This window comes from Rhinolophus ferrumequinum, chromosome 6 (genome assembly GCF_004115265.2).
Source record: "Rhinolophus ferrumequinum isolate MPI-CBG mRhiFer1 chromosome 6, mRhiFer1_v1.p, whole genome shotgun sequence".
Classification (NCBI taxonomy): Eukaryota; Metazoa; Chordata; class Mammalia; order Chiroptera; family Rhinolophidae; genus Rhinolophus; species Rhinolophus ferrumequinum.
In genome coordinates this window covers 67,774,392-67,799,918 of record NC_046289.1, presented here as the reverse complement: position 1 = coordinate 67,799,918, position 25,527 = coordinate 67,774,392, and the positions used below count along the sequence as shown (strand labels likewise).

The 25,527-nt window shown below is 36.2% G+C and overlaps 1 protein-coding gene across 6 annotated transcripts in view; it reads left to right on the top strand.

The window, feature by feature from the left end:
• The window catches only part of CDIN1 (CDAN1 interacting nuclease 1), a 221,473-nt gene that overhangs the window by 14,211 nt on the left and 181,735 nt on the right, over positions 1-25,527 (top strand). The window contains exon 1 of one of the 6 annotated variants that reach the window (XM_033109081.1): positions 22,939-23,081. The exons of 4 other annotated variants lie outside the window; for them this stretch is intronic. In XM_033109081.1, the coding sequence (XP_032964972.1) occupies positions 23,044-23,081 (38 nt within the window). In that variant the 5' untranslated portion in view covers positions 22,939-23,043. Of the gene's footprint in view, positions 1-22,938; positions 23,090-25,527 lie in introns of those variants that run through there. One more of the 6 variants, XM_033109084.1, reaches the window with a different exon arrangement.

Sequence of the window (25,527 nt, the reverse complement as noted above, 5' to 3'; positions counted from 1 at the left end):
CACTATATAGGATGGGAAGTCTGTAAGCCCTGGGATGCAGGTGTTTGGTTAAGCTCACTTATCAGCTAATTGACTTGCTGCTCACCCAATTAGCCTAGTGGTGTAAAAGATTCAGGTTTACACTCAGCAAGTTTATAAATTACTGTTTGTCATGAATATTTGTGATCACGCTCAAATAGTCAGAACTCGGTATGTTTAATCATGTTTAATCTAGGAATGTTGTGGGTCTCCAACTCCACCTTTCAGGTGAAATGCAGGGTGAAACCTCTTTGTGGTTTGTCACTCATGCTTGTGCCACACCTTAGCCTCCTAAGATTCTGTAACTTATGAGATGATGTCTAAGACTTGTATGCTCTTTGTAGGTGGCCTCCTTTGTAAATGGGATCAGGGAGAGTGAAGTGGAGTTTAAATGCATCTTCCTACAATCACACATGAAATAAGACTGGCAATTCAGTTTATTTTTTTTTGAATTTTTTATTTCTGTCTACAACCCTCCCAAGCTGATATCATCTTTTGCTTAAGGTATATTACACTGCTGTTTGTTTTTGCTGGTAATATTGGTAGGGAAAGCTAATAAAATTTGAAATTAACTTGCACTTCAAGCCCCATTTAGCTAAGATAGTAAATGGACTGGGGATGTGAGAGAGACTCTTTCCTGTAGAGCATTAAAAACCCCACAGACTCTTACAGCCTAGATGTAAAACATAGCTTACAAACATCATTTCTTAACTGATGAAGTTATCATTACCTAGATTCTTATTTCCCATGGCCAACAGAAATATATATTAAGGTAAAAATATATTTAACCTCCAATTTATAACATTTTGAATTTTTGTTTGCACTTTGGTAGGCATGTTTGGAACTCTTCATGTGCCGATCACAAAAGCTTCTCCAGAGGGACCTGCATACCTCTCTTATTATTTTAGATTCAGTGGCTTATAAAGGATTGGATTGAGATTGCAATTAGAGATCATCCAGTCAAATCAATTAGTGTTACAGATGCAGACACTGAAGGAGGAATGTCACCCAGTGATTTGACTAAGTTTCCACCTCGGGAGGCAAAACTCACCATTCATGCTCTTTAACTACAGACTCCCATCACTCTTGGGTGCCAGGAGGTATCAACCATGAGTGAATGAATGATGTTGGCCTGGCTGGGATCGTCACAAAGTAAAAGCATAGTTGTGTGAATTAACAGAGAGGCCACCATTTTGTGCCAGCCATGTAGTGCCATGGAGGGATGTGGGCCCATTGCTGCCAGGTCTTCTATTCTGTAGAAAGCAGCTCTAGATCTGATTTTTTTAGGAAAAATATCCTGAGACTTAAATGTTGTCAATTTGTTTGAATTTTTAAAAACACTGTGTGGGCCAACAGTTTCCTGGCCAAACAGAACAAGTCCGTGGGCTGAATTTGGCCAACAGCCAGTGGGTACTGGAGCTGGCTCTTTCCAGCTTGTGAGAGAGCTGATTGCAAGCATATTTTCCCAACTCTGCAAATTGTGACATCGGATCAGTAGCTTAAAACCAGTCATGGTGGGAGTGTTTACACCACAGAAATTGGCAAATGCTACAAACCTGGGTTCTCCCCACCCCTCCCTACTGTCACCAAAGGCCCAATGCATACCATCACCAGTTGGAGGTTTGCATTGTGTGTTATAGCCCTGTGGCATGTCCTTTCTTGAATTTTCTTAACTTAGTTTATCTGATTTTTATAGCTTTTTTTCCTGAAAAGTGGCTCCAAATACTTTCATCTGTATCTCATTTATTCTTTTAATATTTGTATGTGTTGGGCTTTCTCTTTATTTTTTCTTGTCCAAATTGAGGATACATATTTTTTTCTTACTGTAATTAGCGTAGAAGCTAGAATTCCAGTCTCGAGCCTTAGCAGTACCTAGTATGTTATAGGTATTATAATACATATCATGAAGGACACTTGATTGAACTGACCTGAAGAAAATTCTGGTTGGTTAAAGAAAAAAAGTCATATGCGTATGTCTCATTTAGGGAAATTTATCCCTTTCAAAATAGATTGGTTAGTTAAATTTAGGAACATTACAGAGATTCTTTACTCTGTAGGAATTTAGAAGTGCTTTAATGGTATACCTGAGAGTGTATCATGTCAGAAATTATTTTTAGAGAAACTTTGAGCTTCAATTGGTAGTTACTCTAGTGTAAAAAACAAATACAGAATCTCTGCAATTATAGTGAAAAACAATAAGATACCCAGTTGATAACATTATAATGTGATATGTACAAATTTTATACAGACTCAATAATCACATGTTCAGATATAGTTATTTTCTATATTTAACATATCAGTAATAAAACAATATAACAATGTACTACAAAAACAGAAATGGACAATAAAATTAACAATGTTTGGCAAGAATATGTGCATTTTAGAATGGCAGGTGGAATTTTGCGTGGGGATAGGCCTACATGAGTGGGTTGGCCAGGTAGTATTGAGTTTGCCAGAGTTGTCATAGCCCGTGCCTGACCTTGAGTGGTTTATTTAGCTCTCTCTGCTATGGTTAATTATTTTATAAATCGATAGGAGGCAAAACCCTATTATTAAGGACTCTAGGAGGCTGTTCAGTTTTTTGTTATAAAGGCAATTCTAGATATCGGTGTAAAGAACTTGGTTCTAGAAATAGACATACGAATTCTGGCTTTATGACTTGCTGACTGGGTGACTTTGGGTAATTTTCTTCACCTCTTGGTGCCTTTGTGTTCTTTTTAAAATGGGCCTGTTATGATCTTGGAATGAGATAGTACATATACAATGATTAGCACGGTTCCTGATGCTGTGCTGAATAACTTTTTGCTGCTGCTGCTGTGCTTGACTTAAGGATGCTCACTGCAATGGTATTTATGCTTATAATAATTAGAATATTAGAACTGAAAAGTTTTTCCTAAAGCCAGTTCCTTTATTTTCTAGGTTTCCAAAGTTTTCTTTTACCCCAAACATAATAGAAAACCTGCTTTTAGGAAATTATGGTGAAGTCCTTAGATTGTACTGGCAACGAAGATGTTATATTCTGTTGATGACAAATAGGCATATCAAGCTTTAGATTGATTTCTCCGACCCTGTCCCCATCACAGAAAATGGTTATATGACAAGATTACTGCCTAAGACAGACTAAGTGGGAATGTTAAAACCTGAGAATTTTGAAGTATTTTTACTGTCTAATTACTTTTGTCAAATGCAATACTGCTTATACTGGAGGCTGTTTTACATTCTCGCCTCAACCTTGATGACAAGGTGGTTATGAATTTATGAAAGATATTTGGGAGAATACCAGTTTTGGAGTCAGGGTACTGCCACCGGGAAGTAGCTTGAGTCCAACAATTATGTGATTTCAGGAGTAAGTCTTCCAGGGCATGGAAATTTTGCAGGATACCCCAGATCATCAGAGGAGTGTGAACACTGATTTTCGTGTTTAACATAGGTATTAATAAATTTGAAGAACGAGTGCTTTTGAAACACTCTTAAAAAATCTATTCATGGTACTAATAATGATTGTGAAAAAACCTTGTGGTAAACACAAAGAAATCGCATAAACTTTTTAATAGATTTATTATCCCTTAAGGCTTTTGTTTTTATTAATTGCGTGTTTCAGAATACTGCCTACAAAGAATTTGTTTAATTTATCTTATTTGTGCAGTTCTGCTGATCACATAGTTGCAGTAATAATGATTTGGACAAGGGAATAATTTTTTTTCCTTCCTTTTCTATTTTGTTTATTACAGAGCGTGTCTTCCTCTAGGTTCTAGGTCAAAGAGAGGCTTTTAGGTTTAGACCTATTTCACTTAAGCTGCTTAGGCCACATTCAAATAAACGTATGAAACCTGGCTGGAGATCTTTGTGTTTAAACAAAATAAATTACTTAAAAATTTAAATGACATTCTGAAAAATAGTTGCTTGTAGCCAAGAATTATGAAAGTGGAAGTCATAATTATCCTGTAGATTATATTTTGAGGACAATTATTTGCCGTATAACTCTTCTGAAGTATGAAAACAAGACTTGGATAATGTTATTTCATCTGTTAGAGGTGTGTAGAGTCTAGATTTGGTCCATTGTCATGAAAAATATTTTATTCATGTGATAGCTTTTTGGGCAATTGTATTCTACACTGTATTATAATGGCACAATAAATTGCTGAATATACTGTCTGCTGAATATGACTTTACCATGAAAAATTTGATGCATGGAGAGGAAAGGTTGGAATATATCAACCTTTTCTGACAAGGGACTTTGAATTTTGACCTAATACAGGTGACCTTTGTGCGTAATAAAAGTGAGCTTAATCTTGAGGTCAAGGTTGAGGTGAATGGCAGGGCAATATGGTAGAGTTTATGCTGATTGTGGGTTCTTCAGAGCCTACCTAGCTATTGGCTAAATGGGAGATTGGCACTTTTTTTAAAAAAAAAATTTAGCATTTCCAGGAGCTTATTTATAGCAAGTTGTTTAGCTCTTAGCACCACCTCATTTCCTCAAAGCTCAGCTATCTGTTTAGTTGTGGTAAGTTTGTCTGTTTGTATAAAGTTTACTGTTTCTGAATGAAAGGTATGTGTGTACTATCATTTATTGTTTCATAGATAACCGGTAGCTAAAAATAAAAATGTTCTTATGACTTACAAAAAGGCAACTGACATATATAACCTTGGAACTGAAAATGTACCTTCTTTTAAGAGGTTTGTTCCCTTGACAAGTTGAACTTTGGTCGTCTAACTTGGAAACTGTCAGAAGATTTTTTTTTTTTTTAAGTAATTTGTTCTTTTACCTAGATTATAATTAAAGAGAACTCTGACAAATTATTGTTTTAAAGGGTTTAAGATGATTCAGTGACGGGTTATTCCCTTGAAAGTTCCTTTGAAATGTATCTGTGAATGCATTTACATTATAATATAATATGATATAAAATATTGTTAAGGTTTTGCCTGTTTGTTGTACACAGAAGCAAAATTGTTTTAAAACATTAGTTTCACTATCAAATATCCTAAATGTTTTGTCATAGATGAAATTACACCTTAGCAAATACCAGAAATAAACCTGCTGGTGTTGTAATTGTCGGAACACTTACTGCATATTCTGCCCAAATAATTGGTTGAAACAATAAACATTTGGGGGAGGGTGTTGGAGACTCAATGGAAAGAATTCTCCTCTTTTAATCGAGTCTGCAAAATATATTCCCAGGGACTGATCAGCTCTGAAGCGCTGAGGTTTGATGATTGGAATGGCAGGAAACCATGCTTTCAGGACATAACAAATTGACGAGGCCATCCATCATTTGTTAGCATACACTGAAACGTGGGCTATGTGTGCAGAGGCCTGTGATTTAGTAAATACTTGGGAGATGAATAGAGCTTACACACAAGGGAAGATATTGCTGTCCTTCAGCAGCCTGAGACCCAGGCGCCTGCTGAGAAGGCCATCTGACGGCACATCATCAGTAACTGGCCTGTCACAGTCAGCGGTGCCCACCGACCATTGCCAGTATATTAAATGCATTTTTAATATCTGCTTCAGTAGATTTAATGAAGAAAATTTAGTTTCCATACTCCAAGCACTGCTTCTTCAAGTGTTCTAAAGCATGGACTCTTGCCTACACAAGAAAGGGGGAAGACCATGCTGGCAGTTAAGGAGTTGATTGAAAGGGACACTCGGAAAAAATAAATGTGCAAATAAAAAAAGGTTTTAGCAGAGTTGGCATCTTGTTGATATAAAAAAAGCTCATTATTTTTCTAAAAGAGGTTTTGTATTAGTTCCTTAGGTCCTAATTCCCTTCTTCTCTCGCAAGCCGTTTCACTAGGGGGTTTGAACCTGTTACCGTGTTTCTCCGAAAATAAGACCTAAGCAGACAATCAGCTCTAATGCGACTTTTGGAGCAAAAATTAATATAAGACCCAATATTATGTTATGTTGTGTTGTGTTGTGTTGTGTTGTGTTGTGTTGTGTTGTGTTGTGTTGTGTTATGTTATGTTATACCCAGTCTTATAGTAAAATAAGACCGGGTCTTTTATTAATTTTTGCTCCAGAAGACGCATTAGAGCTGATTGTCCAGCTAGGTCTTATTTTCTGGGAAACACGGTAGTAGTAAGGGATGTAAGCCTACTGATGTGAAAGGAAATATTAGAAGGGGAATATTACGATTTGGTATAATTTAAATAGAAAGACTCTAGTTTAACTTAGTTTGTATTTTGAGATACTATTTGATTCTTAGGATTTTTGAATGAGTATATAAAGTTGGATTTGTTCTTACCTAGTCACTTCTACATTTTTAAATGTGAACTTCACTCGTTAATCAAGTTAGTATATTTTTGTCTGGTGTCATGCAGCATAGCTCAAAGTGAATGTGAAAAAATTGGTTGCTAACTTGATTAAAAAGTGCTCTTATACTTTCTCAGACTATAACATTTCTTTAAAAATTATAATTTTAAAATGTTCTATTTTTATATTCCAGCAAAGTGTGTACATTCGTTCTTTTTAATGAGTTTCAGTGTTGACATTATTTACTACAAAACAGCAAGACAACCAATTAGATATTGTTGCAAGCGTGCACTTTAAAGGTTTCTACTCTTGTTTAAAAAAAGAAAAATCCAGAAGAAGCTACGGAATGGGACCTATAAATCTGATTCCTGCATGTGTCAAAACAGTAATGCATTAAATGCATATTATTATAAAAATTTAAGACATGTCTTAAACACACATTTTTTATAACACATGGCAATATTAAATAATACATTTCCTTGTTAGCATCTGTTTGCCGTCGTTGTTGGCAAGACCTATGATTTATTGCTTAAATTAATGACCAAGACCATTTTGGACCTGATATATGCCCCTAAGCTTATTACATCACTAAATAAAATAAAATGTATGCACTTGTGACAGAATTATTTTTATAATTGTTTATCCCTTTAAGTGCCCTATTCAGTGATTCACTGAAAGGTTCATAATGGTTGGCTTGTAACCAGAAAACAATCTCAGAAAGGTAAAATATATTTCTTGACTAGAAATAAAATGCCAAAGTGATGGTGATGATAGGGTCCCAGCAAGACTTTGCAACACTCGAACTCGTTCTTTTCCTCAATGCTTTCAATGAACTCTTGTTGAATTTTTTTGATGCACAGCCTCCCCGCCACCACCCCCAGCTCTTAACGCTAGCTTGTAATGCTAGAGCTCATCTTCCTAGAAACCCTTCAATATGGGTAAAGTAATGGTTTTGCTTTGACATAACGCTGCAAGGGTTAAATTGTTCTTTCCTAAGAGTTTTTCAGGTGCCATTATCACCATGCATTAAACTGAGCAAGATTATTTTCCTATTTTTAGTTCTCTTCTTTTGGGAGATTGGAACTTTATGTTTCTATATTGAACTCCATTTGACTTCATAGTCTTTATCTCTCCCTTCTGAGGGTGCAGTATGATAGACCCTTCAGTATTTTTACAGTAACCTGTTATTCATCTGAAGTCACTCTGCTGCCTGACTTGCAATACACTGTAACATGGCTTCGTGGTTTTCTTGCTCCACATGAAGCGTCTCATTGCCTGTCAGCTGTTCTGTCAGATGATGGGAAGGCAGAATGTTTGAGAAGCTTGAGCCTTGCTTCTGGATTGCCGCATCTACACCTTAAACACATGGAGCCTCTGTTGGGTACCTGAGAGTAAGACTTATGGGAAACTAATTCTTTTGTAATTATCTTGGGATGATTATCACTCATAAATGGAAGCAAAACTTAGTTTCTAAGAACGATCTTTTCCTTGTTGTAATCTCACTTTTACTGCATCTTAAACAAAATAGTTCATTGGAAATTAAAACTCCCCCCTCCCCTTAATATTCTTCCCCAAGGCAGTTGATCTGATAGAGTAATGGTTCTCTCAAAAATGATCAGGCCAACAAACACTCGTGTTTTTCTTGAAAAGCTGTACTGACCTTTTCTACTTTGGACTCTCATCTCCCATTTCTGATCTTTGTATCATCCTTCTCATCTTCCTTGTCTGGGTGATCTGCCTCCAGATAAGACATTTTAAAAGAAAATTGATGTTAAAGAGTCTCAAGTGCCAATTTCTCTCTCTTCTTCCCCTCCCCACCCCTGCCCTTTTTGGGGTTTTTTGTTTGTTTGTTTTTTGTTTGTTTGTTTAATCTCTTGAATATTTGAATAGTGGTTTAAATCTGCTAAGATTTTTTTTTCCTTTGACCATTGTAGTGACTTTTACCTGTTTATTTGGAATGTATACTTCCCTATCTTTTGCTTTCTTGACTGATTGTGAATTCCTCACGAACAGGAGCCATGTGTTTTGCTGCGATTTTATCTTCCAACTCCTCCCTGCAGTGCCTGGCTTTGTGATACTTTATGCATTCAGTGGTTTTTGTTAACTTTCTGATACTGGCCAGTGGTTATTTTTATAATCTCTTGAGGAGAAGATAACTCCCAAATCATGTTTCTTCTTTTTGGCCAGTATTATTCTGTGGAGTACCACAAAAAAAGACTTGCTATTCTCTCCTAAGATTGTTTCTTAAGCTCTCATCCTCTGGGTCAGGATGTTTTAAGTCCTATTTAAAAATATTAATATATTCAGTAGGCAGCTAAGTGCTTAGCCTGGTGTACTACTTAACACTAAATGAAAGTAAAATATAACACAGACGTGGAGCCATTTGTTATATTTTAGTAGATGAAGCAATGGCTGTGTAAACCTTAACCTTGTAATTTTGTGGGTTCCACTTTATCATGTAGCTGTAAGGGTAATCAAAATAAATCACGGGAGATGAATAAATATTTTCTAGTGCTTTCTCTGTGCTTTCAGAAGTGATGCTTGATCCATGAAATTTCAGTAAGTGTATTAAATAAAACAATATGATGTGCACCGTGTCAGATCTGATAAATTATTTGGTATAGGACATTTATACAACATATGTTGCGCTGCTACGTGAACAGCTTAATGACTATAAAGTATGTTCATCTGTCCTGCTATTTTTACATTTTGTTAAAAATTTCACTATTTGTATTGTGTGTGTGTGTTATATGTGTATATATATATGTGTGTGTGTGTGTGTGTATATATGTATACATACATATATATATATATATATATATATATATATATATATATATATATATATATGGGTAGGGAAAAGAAGAAGGCATAAGCGAGGCACAGGCCATCTTTGCGGTGTTCTGACAGTGAGCCGAGCTCCTCAGCTGTGCAGTGCACATAACACAGATGTTGGGGAGTCATCTGTCAGCCATGCCTCTCCTATGGAGTTAAAGTTCTAGAGGGAAAAGAATTTGACACAGTGCTGTCACTGTTACATTTTCACAATAGAAGAGCATGCAAATATTGAACCTCCTGCTTAGCAGTAGTGCCCTGTCTAATGTCTGTGCTGGTTAGAATAAAAAATCATGGGTGCATCTTGAGCTCAGAGATCTGACAAAGGTCATGCTATGTTGGGCATTTGAATTGGAAATTGTCTGGACTTCGATGTTATAAAGCTCCCACTGTTGTGTGTGGGGAGAATTTCAGCAGGGTTTTGTCCCTGGAGAGGCCTCTTAGGCCCTTTTCTGTCCTATGAATGAATTTAGATGTGAGGGTTACTCCTGCCTTAAAACTGTTAAGTTCATTTTGCATACATCCCTAGGGAGGAAAACTGGCAGATGCTTTTGTCTTGGAAGTGTTTAAAAGAAAACTGCAGAGCAGGAACAAGAGAGAAAAGGGGCCCTGTGTGGAGTCCCAGAACATTTTGGAAATGGCCAATATGCAGTTTTCATCAGTATGGAGGCAGGGTGCAATATGGTGCCTGCAGCTCACAAGGGAATATGAATGTTGATTAAGCATACTCCCAGGCTTTGAAATTCTGAAAGCAGTGTCAGAATAATGGATGTTGAGCAAATGTCAAGCATTTGTTAATTTCTCTGTTATTTGGAGTTTATCTACCATGATCAATCAAATAAACTAGTGCTTCTCTCTTGTGGCATGTGTCATTGATATGGTGATTAGGTGGCTAGAGAAACCTTCTGCTTTTTTTCCAGGTAACAGATTATAAACAAGTAGACAGAGCTTTTTAGTTGAAGATTTGTGTATGGCTTGGTTTAGTAGAAATTTGGATATTAACTGAGTACTTTGGTGGTGGTATAGAGATCTGTGTCCACATGCCAAAGATATTGAGTGTGGTGCCATTTATACCAAGAGCTGGTACTGGTGTTATTGTTTCCATCAAATATAGTTTCCAGTAGTTTATAAAACTTTGATGTAAAACGGGGCGCAAGAAATTCGATCCTAGAAGAATTCTGACCTATTAACATTTGTAGATTGAGTTTTTGGTCTATTTTTTTTTTTTTGCTCCCCCCCACCCCGCCTCCCAATTTTAGTGGTTAATTCTAATTCAGTTATTGACATTTATTCTTGAGACAGTCAGCAGATTTGCTTGATGTGGTTGAAAGTAATTTCTTTCTATTATTTTTTAGGAAGTAATGCTATCGTGTTTTGATGTCCCAGATATAAGTGATCAAAAGATCCTTCTCAGCAGTTACTTAGCTGCACATTTTTGTGGAGTACTAACATTCCGCTTTGTGAGTACTTTTCCTTTTAGAATGGGAATGGCCTTACCAACTGGGATTTCATTCGGGGTTGACGCTAGTACCATAGTGGTACCATCTTTAAGTTTCCTTTCCCAGAAGACAGTGTAAATTGCCCTGAAAGGGAGTCTGTGTGTGAAACCGCTGTGTCTGGAATCAAGGCAGACTTGTACTCAGAGATTTGGCCTTATTTTTTTTTTTTTTCCCATTCCCCATTTTCTTTTCATAACTTCAGCCATGTGGCCCATATGTTTCAGACCGAGACAAGGACAATCCTTAACAACCCAGACTATGTGAAATAGATGCCTTTGTGATTTCTGCCATGATCTTTCTGCAGAACTGGACCTCCTGAAGGGATCTGTCTCCTATTTTTAACCTCAGTCAGCTTTCCCTTCAGGTGATTTACAACTGGGCAGCCGCAGGGTATTCACCCTATGAACTGCCTGTGTGGTTTTTGGAAGGCTCTTTTTTTTTTTTTCTCAACCTGCTACAATGTCTCAAATATTATGGCAATTTCCAAAGCACAAGGTCTTCCACTTCTTTAGGTTAAGATGCTTTATCGTAACTGTCTCCACGAGGCCTTTGGTTTGGACCTTTTCTGGGGCTAGACTCCTAGCCCGGGTGATAAAATCCTCACATGCTGCCTGGTACACAGCGCCAATGGGCTCTGCCACTGCAGAGCCTCCAGCATCATAAAAATAGACAGCACTGCTGACTAGCTTTCCTAAACTTCCCTCTGAACGCTCATCATGACCATGCCCTGACCACAGCATCACTGAATCACTTACTTACATCATGCACCAAAACATTCAGGCTGTTATTGACACACAGCTGTCAAATTTATTTTCTGTTCGTGGTGATTAAGCTGTCGCTCCTAGTGTAGATTAAAAAGACATGAAACATCTTGGTAAATTGTTGAAAATTATTATTATTGTGTAATAATAGAAAAGCTATGGATTTCAGATACTGTTAATTTTTAAACGTAGATACTCATGAATTCTTCCCAGCACTCCAGTGGGAGGTGCTGATGGTTTTGATCGGGGGTGTCCCAGCACCTGCCAACCTGTCAGTCCCTCTGTCTCTTGTCTTCCACTTAACTCTTGTAATGTCCACAGATAATTGAACTTTCCTCTTCCCTCTCATGTGCTGCAACTGCAAAGTAATGGCTCATCCAAAAAAAAAAAAAAAAAGAGAGAGAAAGAATGCTAGGATGAATATTGGTTCCTACCAGACACAAATTCTACTGACAGTCAATACACTTTTGAGACTCCTGGTTAAGTATTTTTAAAGCGTGCGGCACAGTGTTTTAAATATATTCAGTGGTGACAAACTTTGGTACTTTGAGAATGGGTCTGATATTTGGAGACAGAAAAGCATCATTAGGTTTGGTTAATAAGGGGGCTGGTGCTACAAGGTGACCATAAAGTCTGGAGATGTAATTATTTTCTATGCGTTGCAGTTCAATAATAATAAATCCTATATATTTGACTATGTTTCCAGACTTGGTGACCACCCTATATTTTGGAAAGATATAAGATATGGCTATGAATTTGGCTTCCTTGTGTAACTTGGAAATGATTACTAAAGATAAGTTCTATTTTGAGTAAAAGCAGCATCTTTGGTAGTAAAAGTACAAACCCCACTCATTCTCCAGGATGATTACATTGGCCAAAAATAATTTAATGAATTAGTTCTTGTCTGCCAGCTGAAAAGATCCATCTTGTTACTTAATCCTTACTAGGGTGTAGACTCTCTTTCCTCAAAGTATTAGCCGTTATTTTATGTCCCCCTTTTCTCTGTACTCCTCAAATGTAGATTGACTAGTATGGCTAAAGACGCTTACATTTTCTTCTAATTCATTTTATTACCCACTTCTCTGCTGATTGTTAATAAGGGGTGAAATTGCTAAATGGCAGACAGACTTCTTAGGGGAGGAGGAAAAGTGAAGGGTTAGATAAATCTGTTAACTAACTAGACCCTGAACACCAGAGAGGTAGATCAATATGGAATTTCCAGTTATTTAAAAAACATTTAATTTAATTTATTATCTTTATAATTATTATTATTATTATTATTACTGGATAGAAGACTATAATATTACAGAATTTTATCCCACAGTTTAAGAGACATTTTCATAAAACTTTGTCCTTTTTCTGGTGGTAGTGTTGGAGGGGGATAGAATTACTTATTTAGGCCTCTAGGTGGGATAGAGTTTGAAATAGGATGAAATTCTTTTTTTTTTTTTCTCTCTGTGTTTGATACAGACTTTCTGTTTGTTCAAGATTTGCATTTACTTCAGAGTAACAATATGAGGTCCGTTTCCCCTGTTACATCATTGAAACTCATGCTGTATCTCAGAATAAATTAAAGAGGTCAAATTCTTGGTTCTCTTTGGAATGGAATTACACCTACTGTAGAGTTGGAAGAATTGCTACAATAGGTTAAATAAAATAGGGAGGCAGAGCCCTGAAAAGAGAGTTATTGTGTTTCTTTTTCATAGTTTCATGGTGGGAGGAAACGTCAAACATCATTTTAAATACTGCATTTGTAAGACATCAGTAAATTCCTTACTTGGTTCAGTGAGAATTGATTGAACATTTTTTGGTAATGTTTAAATCATAGAGATAGGGCTTTAAATGTTTAAATCATAGAGATAGGCAAGTGTAGTTAAGCATTTTTTGATGCTTGGTAATTATGTATCTGGTTTCAAAGCTGTTTCAGCAAAATATTGTTACAGGTTCCTGTAGGAAACATTGTTAAAACCTTGATAGTATTTGGGATTCAAACAACTAGTTGGGGTGTGATCTGAAACTTAGGCAGTTTGTTTTGTGCTTCAGTGATCAGTTCCACCCTGAAGAGGGTAGTTACACACCACTCTCTGCACTTGACACATGCAAATGCTAAATACGGTAGCAGCATGAGGTCTCTGTCATTAACAGTAATTTATGTAATGAAAGCCACCTGGCTGTTTTTTATAATTAATTGCTTGTAAATAATAAATTTAAATATAATTTATAGTTTTCTAAATTTGATTACTATATAGGCCCAACATCAAACCCTAAAAAAGTTGGCAATTCTGTAATGTAGTTTGATGATTTTTAAAAGGAGATATATTAAAAGAAAAAAATAAAATATATATCCTTTTAGAAAATAGTTTCACTGGGAAATATTATTTATTTGGAGGGGAATGGTAGGAATGTAATCCAGTTGTGCTAGCTTTATTTGAGTTGGAATGCTAATTTTGAAATACTTCACTGATTTAACTTTTATATTATTTTAGTCAGCTTTTAAAAAGCATTTGTACATATAACTTAATACATACAGAAGAAAGTGTACCTACTTAACGATGATGTGCTAAAACTCTTGAAATTTTACAGCTCTTATTTTGTAAAATTCCAATTATATTTTGAAAACAATTTATGTATGAGGGAAAAAGTACTTAAGTATATGAAATGATGGGTTATACACTGTGGTGATAATAAGAGGCTTTGCCTAACAGACTCACTAAGCAAAATATCACAAATTTAAGAAGGAATTACTGTATTTTTGTTTATGTGGTCACATATTCAGCTACCAAAAAATCATTTTTTTTTCTGATATAGTGGAAAATACCAGTAATTTCCATGGCTTACAGAAAAAGGTGGCTGTAGAGCCTTGTCCTATGTACTTCTCTTTCATTAAAAAAGAAAGGAAAGAAATAAGGGAGGAAGGAAGAACATAGTTTATGGCTTTAAGACTTAACTTATTAATAATTACATCAAATTTCCTTGAACTTTATGGATCTGCTTTTTAAATGAATGTCTCTTTTCCTAAATACATTTACACTAAATGCTCTGTCCTTTAAATATCTATATTGTTATTTTGTGCCACAGCAGTGAAATTACTATCATTGAATTTATGAAACGCGTAGAAAACTTTTGTAAAGTATTGAATTACAGGAGAATTTGTAGCTTTGAGCTACAAACTCATGAAATAGAAAGATTTACCTTCATCTATGAGCAGAGTCATTTTACGTGTACCATGATTTAGTAAAGTTTAGATATCAATAGTGCAATTTTAGTTAGACTTAAAATGTTTTTCTTTTTTTGTTAAATTCTGTTTGTTCTTTGTAGAATCTCACCTAGATCATGAAAACCCTAGTTCTGTTAAATAATAAAGTCCATGTTGACTGCTTTATGAGATTGAGAGTCGAGTCAATGTGGTGTCTGTGCGAGCTGGGGTTGTCTATAAGGAATAAAGACTATGGCTTCTGTGTGTGGTCAGGGTGTGACCACCATCCATCACTTCAACAGCAGACGTTAGACTTGTTCATCACTTGGTTGCTGAGGTATAATAATCCCTCAAGAATTTATAATGTTGTTGACTGTCCCCATTTACATCACTGAAGAAAGAAACTTTGCAACAGGTGCAGCAGTATACTAATTGTAGGGTGTGTTTAATCTGTCCAGAAGGGAGAGTGATTCCAAATTTGGTATCTGAAAGAGTGGAGTGACCTTTTAAAGTCCCAGGATGAGAATTGCTAACAATTGCAACAATCTAATTATACCCACAAGGAAATGTGAAGTGCTTTTAAGTTTTCCTATACACCTAGAAGTCCAGTGAACGGCTTGAAGTCATTAACATATGACAGATGCACTCCCGTTTCAAGGGCTCCTATGATAAGTTTTGATTGTAGAAGTGGGAATTTGACCCGTAGCTTATCACTTGCTTCATTAGCTTGCTTGAGGACAAGGACTTGGTGTTTTCTTTTCTTTCTTTCTTTCTTTTTTTTTTTTTTGACAGGAGTGTTATCTTACTCATGTTCCAGAATTCCATCCGCCTCCTCTCTGCTGATAGGAAGGCACAGCAGATAACCTTGATGCTGGTGTTTCCAAAGCATACTGTGTATCATGCAGTCTCCCATACACATTTTATATATAAACACATATAGTATTAATGTTTGACGTATCATAGTTTATATAATATACGTATAATTGCACCTTATTTGACCGTGGCATTTCAAAGTTTTTGATTATGTTATTTTAGAAATACTGATCCTGTGTGATTTGTGTTCTTTTTCATGGAGAATATACAAATTCACTTCTTGGCTTATAAAGAAGACAGAAAGTTCGACTTCTACATTTCCATGAGGTTGACTGCTTTTTGAGGTCAGTGAGAATAAGGAAAAGAAGTTTGGGTTTTATCCTGGGGGATTCTGCACACTTGGGGAGGAAAGCATGCCTCTCAAAGGATGAACAAGTGGTAGTGGTGCCCTGCCACGAGGAGATGTGGGCATGGAGGAGGGAAACACCTCGTGCAGAAAACCCCATGGCTGCGGCACTTAAATGAAATTGCTTTTTTATTATCTGGTTGGAAAATCATCCAAAATAAGCCAGACAGGATTAAGGTTAAAAACCTCCTGAGTAAAATCTGTCTTGGGTCATCTAATTCCCTCTCCCAGTATCTTTCTATTTACCTCCTTATGATGCTTGTTTCAATTCCTTAATAGACCACATACCTAAGCTTTATTTTTAAATGTTTTCTGTTAAATTAAAATCTCTGTTTGTAGAAGTCACTCTTTCCTTAATCTCGAAGGATTTATAAAATTTTGTATTCCCAACAGGCACAATCATATTTAGCCGTATTCCTGTCAATTACCAGCAATCTCTTTTTGTACAATTAGGGGGTGGTTAATTTGCTGTAAGTAAGGTTGCCACCTGTCTAGGGATTAACCCCAAAGAAGGTTGGAAGTCACAGAGAGACTTTTGAGTTTGGGTTTAAAGCAGTAGGAATTGATTTCCTAACTCTCCCCTACCATTTAGTAGTGTTTTCTGCGTTAATCAGTGACAGCAGGTGTTTTTCTTGGTCCCTGTGTTCTCTAGGTTGATAAACTAAGTTGTTAAAATTATCGGTGTTACTGGAAATCTATGTACAGTTGGCGTGACAGTGCTTGTTACACATGAGAAATACACTGGAAGGATCTTCTACACGTTTCCATTGTTTTCACTGTTCCCCTATCAGATTGTCAGATGGGTGGGAAGGGACATCCTTAAATGAGGATAGTTTGAGGACCAGGACGGTGTTCCGTGGAAATATTACCTGGTGTCCCAGGGAAATGAAACAGTAAGAGCATTAATTATGCATTTCACAAAATAATTTGAGGACATAATTATACAGTATTTAAAATAAGCTATGGGAGAACTAAAATTTATTCGCAATACATTATATAAAATAAAGTATCTTAACCTCATGTGACCCAATGTGTATGTTCCTGCGTTCTCTCTGGGACCTGGTCCCACTAGGAGATGTGGGCCCATGATCATGACCAGCTTCTTTAAGATTGATCTAGGCTTCTTTTCTTCCTTCATAATTAAAATTTAATTACAGTCATTCGCCATTTAACGACGGGAATGTATTCTGAGAAATACGTCGTTAGGTGATTTGGTCAGTGTTTGAACATCATAGAATGCACTTACATAAACCTAGATGGCACAGCCCACTACACACCTAGGCTGTGTGGTACAGCCTCTTGCTCCTAAGCTACAGGCCTGTACAGCATGTTACTGGACAAAACAACATGAGGTTAAGTCAAGCACGAGAAGAAATGATGCAAGCAAGGGAGGCGGTAAACATGAGATGTGTGAGACTGCTGCCAGCATAGGACGGCATGCTGGTTTTACAGGACACTTTGTGTGTGTGTGTGTAAGTAAAAAGAGTGCGCTCTATAATAACGATAAAAAGTATTATATAGTAAATACATAAAGCAGTAACATCATCATTTATTATCATTATCAAATATTATGTACTCTGCATAATGGTATGTGCTACACTTTTATAGGACTGGCAGCGCAGTGGGTTTGTGTACACCAGCCTCACCACACACATGTGAGTATGCACTGTGCTGCGATGTTACCAAAGTGACGATGTCACTAGGCCACAGGAAATTTTCAACTCCTTTGTAGTCTTACAGGACCACTGCTGTATACATGGTCTATTGTTGATTGTAACGTCGTTATGTTGTGCAAGACTGTAATTTATTATAGACTGTATAAATATTAGTTTTCGATTGGAATTTTTCTTACTGAGATTTTCATATACCACAACACCCTTTTAAAGTGTACAATTCAGTGGCTTAAAAACCACTGATGCACGTATATTCACAAAGGTATGCAACCATTGCCATTATCTAATTCTAGAACGTTTCATCACCCCAGATACCCACGAGCAGTCTCTCTCCATCCCCATTCCTGCTCACTCCAGCACTAGGCAACCTCTAATTCACTCCCTCTCTCTATAGATTTGTCTATCTGAATGTTTTAAGTATTATAATACAACATGACAGGCTTCTTTCACTTAGCATAATGTTTTTGAGGTTCATTCATGTTGTTCCATTCTTTTAATCCATTGTCGGATTAGATCACATTTTGTTTATCCGTTCATAAGTTTGTAGATATTTGGGTGATCATGAATAATGCTTCTATGGACATTGGTATGTAAGTTTTTGTGTCGACATATGTTTCTCTTCAAGTTAGATACCTTGGAGTAGAATTTCTGGGTAATATAGTTTAACATTTTCAGGAACTGTCAGCCTGTTTTCCAAAGTGTCTGCACCATTTTACATTCCCACCAGCAATGTATGAGCTTCCAGTTTTTCAACATCCGTGCCAATACTTGTGCATTGTCTGTCTTTTTGATTATAGTCATCCTACTGGGTATGAAATGGTATCTCATTGTGGTTTTGATTTCCATGTCCTCATGGACTAGTGATGTTGAGACTCTTTACATGTTCTTATTGTCTATTTGTATATCATCTTTGGCGTAATCTCTATCCACATTCTTTGCCCATTTATGTTGTCTTTTTATTATTATTGAGTTATAAAAGTACTTTACACATTCTGGATACAAGTATCTTATCAGATACATAATTTGCAAATATTTTCCCCTAATCTGTTGGTTCTCTTTTTACTTTCTTAGTGGTATCCTTGAGGTTTTTTTGGGGGGAGGGAGATCTTACTATCAGAAGGAGGGAACAGAAAGTCAGTATAGAAATATCTGACTTTAAGGAAAATACTGCTTTTTCATGAAGTTCTTTTTGTTTGATAAAGCATGCTATTCTGGTGATAGTTGTTTTTCTTCATAGAATATGTTACATTTTTTTAAATTTGGCAAACAATTCTTTGAATATAACTTAAGTGGTCAGATGTTTTAATATTTTTCTTTTTTACTTTGCCTTTTAAAATTATGCACATAAATATACAGTAGTCCCGCTTATCTGTGGGGGATACTTTTCAGGTCCCCCAGTGGATGCCTGAAACTGCAGATAGTACCAAACCCTATGTATACTATGTTTTTGCCTGTGCATACATACCTATGATAAAAATTAATTTATGAATTAGGCACAGTAAGATATGAACAACAATAACCAATACTAGAACAGAACAGTTGTAACAATATACTGTAATAAAAGTTACACGAATGTGGTCTGTCTTGCAAAATATCTTACTGTACTGTATGCACCCTTCTTGTGATGATGTGAGATGATGCAATGCCTACATGATGAGTTGAAGTGAAGTACTCAGAATGACGCACAATTTATTTATTTTCTATTTTTCAATTATAATTGACATTTGGTATTATTTTATTTATATTAGTTGCAAGTGTACAGTGTAGTCGTTAGACATTTATATAACTTACGAAGTGATCCCCCCATAAGTCTAGTACCCTCCTGGCACTATACATACTTATCACAATGTTATTGATTATATTCCCTATACTGTACTTTACATCCCCGTGACTATTTTGTAACTACAAATTTGTACTTCTTAATCTCTTTACCTTTTTCACCCATTTATTCAACACCACTTCCCTCTGTCAACCATCAGTTTGCTCTCTGTACCTATGAGTCTGTCTTTTTTGTCTGTTTATTTGGTTCTTTAGATTCCACATATAAGTGAGATCATATGGTATTTGTCTTTCTCAGTCTAACTTATTTCACGTAGCATAATACCTGCTAGGTCCATCCATGTCGCAAATGGTAAGATTTCATTTTTTATAAGGCTGAGTAATATTCCATTTTGTGTGTGTGTGTGTGTGTGTGTGTGTGTGTGTGTTTATCCAAGTGTCTATTGATGGGCACTTAGATTGCTTCTATATCTTGGCTATTGTAAATAGCACTTCAGTTTACATAGGGGTGCATGTATCTTTTCAAGTTAGTGTTTTGGATTTCTTTGGATAAATACCCAGAATTGGAAATGCTGGGTCATAAGGTAGTTCTATTTTTAATTTTTTGAGTTACCTCCATACTGTTTTCCTTAGTGGCTGCACCAATTTGCAATCCCACCAACAGTGCACGAGCATTCCCTTTCTGCCACATCGTCAACACTTGTTTGTTGATTTATTGATGATGGCCATTCTGACAGTTGTGAGGTGGTATCTCATTGTGGTTTTTATTTGTATTTCCCTGATGACTAGTGATTTTGAGCATCTTTTCATATGTCTATTGGCCATGGGTGTTTCCTCTTTGGAGAAATGTCTATTCAGGTCCTCTGCCCACTTTTTAATTGGATTGTGTTTTTTTTTCGGTGCTGAGTTGCATGAGTTTTGTTTGTCTTTTTTCAAAGTAAATTTTGGATATTAACCTGTTATCAGAAATATCATAGGCAAATATCTTCTCCCATTTAGTAGGATGTCTTTTCATTTTGTCAGTGGTTTCCTTTGCTGTGCAAAAACTTTTTAGTTTAACGTAATCCCATATTTAAAATTTTTTTCTCTTGCTTCCCTTGCCCAAGGGGACATATCAGTAAAAATATTACTAAGGGTAACGTCTGAGGGTTTACTTCCTATATTTTCTTCCTGGAGTTGTATGGTTTTGGGTCTTACATTTAAGTCTTTAATCCATTTTGAGTTTATTCTTGTATATGGAGTAAGAAGGTGGTCTGGTTTCATTTTTTTGTGTATCTGTCCAGTTTTCCCAGCATCATTTATTGAAGAAACTGCCTTTACCCCAGTGTAAATTCTTGCTTGCAAATCCAGGCTTTCATATCTAAGACCCCACAGGATGTCTGGCTTCCAAAGTCAATTCTGTAGTCGTCTTGAATGCGTGGCATTGGGCATGTCACTTACTCTCTTGGAGCTCCAGTTTTTCCACATGGATAATAAGAGCTCCTGCTTTTTGCACAGGGATCCTATGAAGGTAAATGAGGGCTGTGTAAAAGCTTTAGGAGACATGTAGTGCCAAGGTAATGTCCTCCCAATCTGAGGCTGGTGGTTTTGTAATGTGGTGAAAGGAAATGCTTGACAGTCTCGGGGAGAGAAATTAAATGAGAACTTCTCCCTTGTACAGCTCTCTGTGTGAGTATACACTAGCTCTCTGACTTCTAAGAACAAGGCGTGTACCCTACAGCTTACTCTGGCTGAATATTATCTCAGGGGTCTTGCAGAGTGATTATATTGCTAAAGTCATTTATGAGCAACACCTAGACAACAGTTCACAAACCATAAGGTAGGGAATTTTCAGTCAGTAAGCAGGTATTTGCATTCAAAACAAAACAAATGGCAACTGCATCAAAGCAGAGGGATAATTGCATGTTGAAATGATATTTTACTAAAACAAGGGGCATGTAGAAAGCCATGTGGAAGGGTAGTGTTATGAAGAAGCAACTAATTGCTTGTTCCTCTTTGTCACTTTGTTTCTTTTAAGTGACTTAGTAAGGTAAACTCTTAAATTGGGCCTTTATAAATCTTTTCATTTGAGTAATGTGAAAATTATAAATGTGTGATGACCCAGTCTCAGCTATTTAATGTATCGTTTCCTTTGGACAGTTAATGAGATGCCAGCTTTTGTGTCATTTATCCTAGGAAATAAATGAATAATGTTCTTTCACAACTTTTGCCACACTTTCTTTGCTTTGGATTGGTTCATTTATAACTGTGTGTAGGGGAGTGCGTATGTATTTATTTTTACTTTATGTGTAAGGATGATAAGAACATGTGAAGTCTACTTTTTTAACTGGGTTCTATTTTGCATATATTAAGTTACCGGCTCTCTTCAATAGCTACCCTCTCAAGAAAACTCAATGTCTCCAGAATTGGTGACCTGTTTTTAAAAGAACTTATAAAATCTTTCTAAATGAAAAATCATTCCAGCAGTATCTAATATTGGCAATTTTCCTCTGTCACTTTTTAGAACTTATTGGCCAACCAGGTCAGACATTATTAAAGTTCAAGGGATCCGATGGGAAAAGTAATGGTTTCGTGCTGCTATGAATGTTAAACATTGCCATTTCCCTGTAATACAGCATCATCTGTTCTCACATACCACTAAGAATGTATAGAAGTTTTAGACCAAAATGAGGGTCAAGGTTACAAGAGTGATGATGCTTCTGACTCATTCTCATAGAATTATGTTGCCCAAATTATCTGCATACCGTTTCATACCAAGATACTTTTTATGAAGTCATTTGAAAGAACTAACTATCAGAAGGCTTTGTTTGTTTGTTTCATCCCTTCTTGGAAATCCATACAGATATGTTTGGAGAATCTGTATTTGCTAACTGATAAGCGGTAGTCACTGCACTGAAATAGTAGAGAGTTTTTCATTTCTGAGAGTAAGTGTTTTGTGCCTTGCAAAAGCCTTTTAAATACAAAACTCTTGGGGAGGCTGAGTCTTACGCAACATACTTTTTGAGAGTGTACTCTCCGGCACATGGAGTGTGTCAACAAACAGGTGCTTAATAAATACTTGTTGAATTACTGAATAAACGAACTGCCCGCTTCATAGGAGTGACTTCTAAATTTGTAGCTTTTTAATATACAACATTACGAGATCTGATGAAATGACGAGAGGCTGAGAAGACGTACACAAAATCATGATGGTTCAGTTGAATGAATCCAGGTATACTTACTTCTCTTTTGAAATAAAGTAAAATGCCCATGTCTCAGAAAATCAGTTGCTTTTTTATTTTCTCGGTATTATTGTTATCTTAGAAGAGAAGAGGGGGGAAAAAAGTTTGTGTTTTGAGAATCAACTAGTTAATTCCTAAAGGTAGTAAATATTATACTAAAGGGATTGTAGCTCAAACTGAAAACATCAGAGTAACCTTTGATTTTTATCAAATGAGTAGCAAATTGTTTAATTGGTGGTATCTCCAACCCTAAATGTTGTTGCTCACCAATGGTGTTTGGGAAATGAAATTCATTATAATAATGATTAAAGAACCCTCTCAAAGAAATAGCAAGAGTTTGAAATGGCTTGGATTTATTAAACAAGAATTAGGGAAACCGAGACAGCTTTGAAGTAGAGTTAATTTTTAGCCATGTTGCAGTTAAGTATTGTTGCTGCTTCATTTTTGACTGTTGAATTCTGTGAGTCCTGAGGATTTCCTGGAGTAGAACTGCTTTACTGAAGAGGCAAATTTCTGCTCTGTTTAATCCACATTTTGGATTTTCTATCCGTTGCAGCTAAACCTTACACCATCTGATGTAGATATAGAGATGCTCCGTTTTATCAACCTGGAATCCTGGCGTATAAGGTCAGAGTGTAAGTGGATCAGACCAAGTTTCTCACCATATTCAGAGGTATTTCAAAGTGCGTGCCTAGCTTTTCAGGAAGGTTAGCACTTTTGTAACACCCAGTGTCTCTCTTTTCCTGGTTCTAGATTTGGTCTGATTGAGTCAAGGCTCAGACATGGCTTCCATAGATTTCCTGCAGTGACTTGTTTGCATTATCTACTTGGATATTGTAAAGAAAGAGGGTTGGGTTAGTGTAGGGTCACAGAGCATACAAGGAACAAGTCCCGGTGCTTTTTTCAGGCATCCTTATTCATTGTCTATTGTGAACGTCTTTTCCTTGATGTCATCCATCTCACTATTTATTGTTGTCTTTAAAAATAATAATAATAATAAAAGTTGGTTGTTATGAACTTTGTGACATTGTAGTTCTTTTCTCCAAGTGACAGCAAAGGCCAAATCATACTGAATGTGTCTGTTGTATTTTGTATGGCCAAAATTTGTAGGCCTTAAAAATTAATTAGTAGCACACACACTCTTGTTTTTTTGTAAAGCTTAAAATCACTTATTACGAGTCACCACAGTTTTTGGAAGCTAAAGTCTTCTTTCGCCATGTCATCCATCTCTGTCATGTGTTCACATTTTGTCTTAATGACTATTTACTCTGTATGTCTGTGAGTTGCAATGTTTGTGCATTTTCCCTTACCAAGGACGTGGGTGTTGGGTATGGGGTATGTGCATATTAAGGAATGGGGGAGGAAGAGGGTTATTATTCATTTACGTCATCATTTGAAAGGCTGCTGTGTATGTGCAAGTCTCTGTGCTAAACGTTGGTGAGGTAAAGTTAAAAAGATGTAGAGGTAAAAGGAACTCCTACCTTCACTCAGAGTCTAATGGAAAAAGCAAATACAGAAAGGAAGAATACTTTAAATTAAAACTCAACATGAGACTTATTTATGGGCTCACTAAATCCAAAAGTCTGAAGGGTTTCATGAATTCTTAGACCAAAGCAATTCTGTTGAGAGCCCTTGAAACAGCAGGGCTCGTTCCTAACAGCCTATGAAAAAATCCTTCTAAGTATGTTTTTTAATGCCGAAAATTAAGATTTTTTTAAGAACGTAGGATTTCTCAGCTGGGTTGTTTGTTGTTTGTTTGTTTGCCTTTGGTTGGAAGCCACATGTTTTTTTCTCTGATTTTCTTCATGGTGGGATATTGTGTAATTGTCAGTATTCTGGTACAGTTCTGTCTTAATGTGGTTATTTTGGAAATTCCCAGGTATCCTCCCTATTTTTATTCTAAAAGAAATTCTGAAGGAGAACATTTGCCTTTGCGGTGTTTTAACTGAGTCTAACACTGGACTAGTGAGAGAACAGAAAGAGAAACCATCAGAAAAGGAAAATGAACATGTGTACAGGAACATGGAAGCAGCATGATCTAGACTCTGTCTTTATCTCATCATCTGAAATGCAGAAGCCACTCTCTTAGCCAGAGGGTGACAGCCACATCTTAGTCATGGTGGAAAGGTAACCTGGAGGTAGCTGGGGCTCAAGGACTTGTAGTCACAAAATTGAGTTTTGAGAGGCTCTGTCCTTGGAACTAGATGCTTCTGCATGTGTTTTGGTAATTTTTTCCTAAGCTTATATTTTCTCATCTTCATACAGCAATCTTCATAGAGTAATATCAGTCTGTCCAACTGATACCCAGTAGTATTTTTAGCAATATAATGTATATGAAATTGTAAAGTATTACATCTATTTTATTGTTTTGATTTCTGAAAATAAAATGTTTAAAAATTAATTTTGTTGTTCTACTTAGAGGTATTATTAGGTTGGTGCAAAAGTAATTGCAGTTTTTGCAGTTATTTTTTACGTTTTAAACTGCAGTTACTACTTTTGCACCAACCTAATAGCTTTTCAAAATTGTGAGAAGGATGGTATCAGGTATAATTATAATATTTAGGAAAAGTTTTTGTTGGCTTACTTAACAAGTTCTTTTTTCTTTTTCTTTCTTTCTGTTTTTTTTTTTCCCTAGGGCTTTTAATAGAATTGCTTTGGCCTAAGAATTCATGATAGAATAAATGAAATCCTTCAGTCTGCTGGATTTAGTGAGACCATAAATTAGTCTCGTGGTGAATGTGTCTTTCTTTTTCCCTTTTCATCTGACACAATTCATTGAAATGATGACTACTCATAAGTGGATAGAATTTTATGTGTGGGAAACTTGAAGAGAAAAACTTTTTAAAGTGGGGTGTTTGTATCTTTCATTATAGCTCACCTGCATTTGGTATCACCTGCATTTGATCCTTCTCAATGTGCTTATACTTAGAAATAGATTGCAATATATGTTCCTTAATGTCTGTATCTTAGAACTGAAAGAGTTTATATTCAAAATAGACTTTCCAGCCTGTTTATTGTCACACTTAGGGCAAAGCTGGGTGTGATCCAGTTTCCTTCATTGGAAGAGAGTGGG